At 48.4% G+C, this 3,406-nt stretch overlaps 1 protein-coding gene across 1 annotated transcript; it reads left to right on the top strand.

The window, feature by feature from the left end:
- Positions 1–1,849: 1,849 nt before the first annotated feature.
- LOC125541572 (uncharacterized) lies at positions 1,850–3,009 on the top strand. The gene has a single exon (XM_048704944.2). It carries the CDS (start codon positions 2,011–2,013, stop codon positions 2,587–2,589), a length of 579 nt encoding a protein of 192 aa, XP_048560901.1. The 5' UTR covers positions 1,850–2,010; the 3' UTR covers positions 2,590–3,009.
- Positions 3,010–3,406: the final 397 nt, after the last annotated feature.

Consider the following 3,406-nt stretch of genomic DNA (forward strand, 5'->3'; position numbering starts at 1 on the left):
CAACACTAGGCATTTCAAATCGTATGGCCCATGTGGTGAGCAACTTAAAAACAAGCACCATGTATTCCAAAACTCCCCCATGGAAGGCTATAGCCATCAATTTTGCTTCACAAGGTTGCTAGATTTAAGCCCTTCGTATTGTTTCATCCAAGGGCCATAGTGATGTCTTACCTTGTGAGAGGTATTAAAGTACTAAATAGACAATATAGTTTTGTTTTTTGGAACGACTCCCATTAACAATATGTGTTTTTTTCATGGACGGTTACCTTATCAAGCATTAAGTGAAAAAGTATGTACTTAAACTTGCATATACGCACCATGGTGTATGCAAGGTTGATAATTTTTTTAGAAAATGGAAATGCCGCATACAATTTTGAATTATTGCATTTGGTTTCGAATCAGATTGAGCTGTTTTAAAAACAAAGCTCCAGAATCCAGTGACAATAGTTTGTTCCACCTAAAAGGTATCTTTGAAGACACAAATAATTTGTTTCATCCATCGATCCAAACATATTTGATTTGATTTGCTGATGTCATTGCCTTTTTAAATATGTCAGATCCTTGCATTTCTCTGGTGAAATAATATGGGAAGTCAAAGCTCCTTATATATTCGTATGTTTCATATCCAAAATATGTTGATTTAATCGATGTGATCCCCTTGATTTCATGAATAAAATGTTCCACAATCTATTTAGGAAAGAGACAATAATGTGCATTACTATTTACCTTTTTATGCCACGATGAATTAATTAGTGGCAATGATATCTGGCGAACGTTCGCCGGGAGAGATCCCGCCCCCCTCCTCTCGAGCCTCACTCCTAGCGAACACCCAGAGAGCCTGGCGATCCAGATGACCAAAGAATGACAATTATTGATGAAAATTGCACCAAAAATAAACAACTGTCATGTTTTTTTCTGCCATCTGGCAGGTTCGCAGAGGTCATGCGTGTCAGCTAACGTTCACTGGGGACTGGGTATTAGCGTCCTTAATTAGAGGGTTTGATGTAGTCTTTATGGCAAAATAAAAGCCTCAACAATTAAAGGCCATGTCTCACTAAAACTCTTACAAGGACCAGGGCAAAAACAAGTAAGCTTACTTCGCTTATTGAACTTGGTGTGCAAGATGCCAAGATTTCTTGGTGAGGAAGAAACTTGCATGGTAAGTTTGCCTAGCTGAGAAGCAAGCTTGTGTGGTTTTGCAGCTTATTTGCCGATTAAGATGTCTTGAGTTACATGAGTAAGATGTTTGTAGTATTCTGATTGTAGCGGCATACGACAAATTGCTGTGACACATGGTTTTATAATAACACCCTATATATACAACTATAAATAATTGTTACCCGCAAAAAAAAACTAAAAATAATTGACAGTGTGATTTGGTGGATCTGATTTCAGTGCTGCTCCAACAGGACCGTGATTTCGTCTTTGTGCTGCAGTGCGTGCTCAGGTTACCAATAATTTACAGTAATATGGGCACATGAAGCGCGTGAGTCTTTGAGCACGAGCTGTGCATTCAGCTATGAGTAACTACCGCGGTTTCACGACATACTGTATGCAGGAGTAGTACTCCAGGTTTCTTGCCGCCGTCTGCCGGGTCAGTACGTAGGTAGGCGTATATATTCACCACGTACGTGCACGCTACTCCTCCCACACCACACCAGATAGCCGCAGTAAAAACAAAATCTAAAAATAATAGTACATACTAATCGAGAAAAAACAAAATATCCCGAGCCCAACCACGCACGCTGGCCCCAGCCAAACGCCAGCCTGTCGCGCTCCTTCTTCCCCAAGCTGCGCGACAAACCCACCCCTTCTCCCTCCTCGCCTCCTCCTATATAACCAGCGCCCCCACTCCCCCCAACCCAAACCCAACTCCATCGCCATCTCAGTCTCAGCAATAGCATTCCTCCTCTCACATACTCCAGCAGCAACGACAACAATTTCATATCATACATACGGTTCACGACGGCACCAGCTCTTCCCTCAAATATACACTAACACGTCGCGGCAATGGGGCTCTGCATGTCTAGCGGCGGGGCGACGGTGGCGGCGGTGCGCTCGGAGGGGCTGGCCGCCTCGACGGCGATGGTGCTGCTGCCAACGGGGGAGCTGCGCGAGTACCCGCGCCCTGCGACGGCGGCGCAAGCCCTCCAGGACTCCGTGGAGGCAGGAGACGGCTCCGCCGGGTGGTTCCTGTGCGACGCCGACGCGATGGGGTTCGAGGGTCCCGTGGCGGCCGTGGGCGGGGGCGAGGAACTCCGCCCGGGCCAGATCTACTTCGTGCTCCCCGCCGAGGTTAAGAGGAACGGGCTCCGCCGCGAGGACGTGGCCGCACTCGCCGTCAGGGCGTCCGCGGCGCTCGTCAGCAAGGCCAACACCAACGCCTCCGGCAGCGGCGGACGGAGGAGACGCGCCGGCTCTGTCTCTCCGCTCGTGTTCGCCCCGCCGCCGGAGGTGGACGAGACTCTTGCCTACAAGACCGTGCCGGCGCTGGTAGTCAAGAGGCGCCCGGTGGCGCGCGTAAAGAGCGCCGGGAGAATGCAGCCGAGGTTCGCCCCGGATCTGACCGCCATTCCTGAATGCGAGTAAACCGGCCTTGGCGGATGGATCGACCCATCGGTCGTGGCTACAACAAAAATCCGGGGGCGAACTCGATTCTGGAGAAGCTCCGGCAATTCTGGAACCAGCGGGAAGAGAGCAAGGAAGGTGGGAATTGATGTCGCCAGCCTGGCGGGACGGCATCAGCGGACGACAAAGCGGAAGGCCGTATGATCCATATCGGACGGAGGCTGCTGGCTTCAGTGGCTTGGCGCGGAAGATGAAGATGGCATAACGTCGGCGCAGAGTTTTTTGTTTTGTTTTGCGGGAAGTCGGTTCAGAGATTTAGCATGTGTATATTTCGTAGGAGCAAAATTTTGATCGCGTTAGTTGAGCAGGCGCTCTGAGAACGAAGTATGGAGGCAAATATAAACAGTGAACATAAACTAGAGTACTCAACTTTTGCCTAAACGTGCGCTTGCTTGTGTATTGCTCTGTTTTGATCCGTTTGTTGTTCTGGGACGTTCGAAACTTGCAATTAAATTAGTACTACATTTTTAAAGCAAACTAGTAGTACTAAACATTTGCCATTTCTATGATTAAGGGCTTCATGTACACACGGCGCTTTTAGTTAAAATGAGGCTCAAAAAGACAACTGGGACTACTCCGCGCGCCGATGTGTTTCTGTGTTCGATCTGAACTATTCCACGTTGCTGCGCAGACTGCCGCATCCTCTGCCGGACGGCCGTGTAGATTAAACCCGCGACGGCCGACGGCTCATGTATACTTACTGTGACGCGTCGTTGAATTTGTAATAAGGGCAAAAAAAAATTTGTTTTGACATGGAGGGCAAAGTTGGTGGTGCGCG

Source organism: Triticum urartu, chromosome 2A (assembly GCF_056163025.1).
Source record: "Triticum urartu cultivar PI428250 chromosome 2A, HENAU_Tu73, whole genome shotgun sequence".
Taxonomy (NCBI): Eukaryota; Viridiplantae; Streptophyta; class Magnoliopsida; order Poales; family Poaceae; genus Triticum; species Triticum urartu.

Bases quoted from the DNA above. Each gene is read 5' to 3' on its own strand.
- LOC125541572 (XM_048704944.2), top strand. From the start codon at position 2,011: ATGGGGCTCTGCATGTCTAGCGGCGGGGCGACGGTGGCGGCGGTGCGC.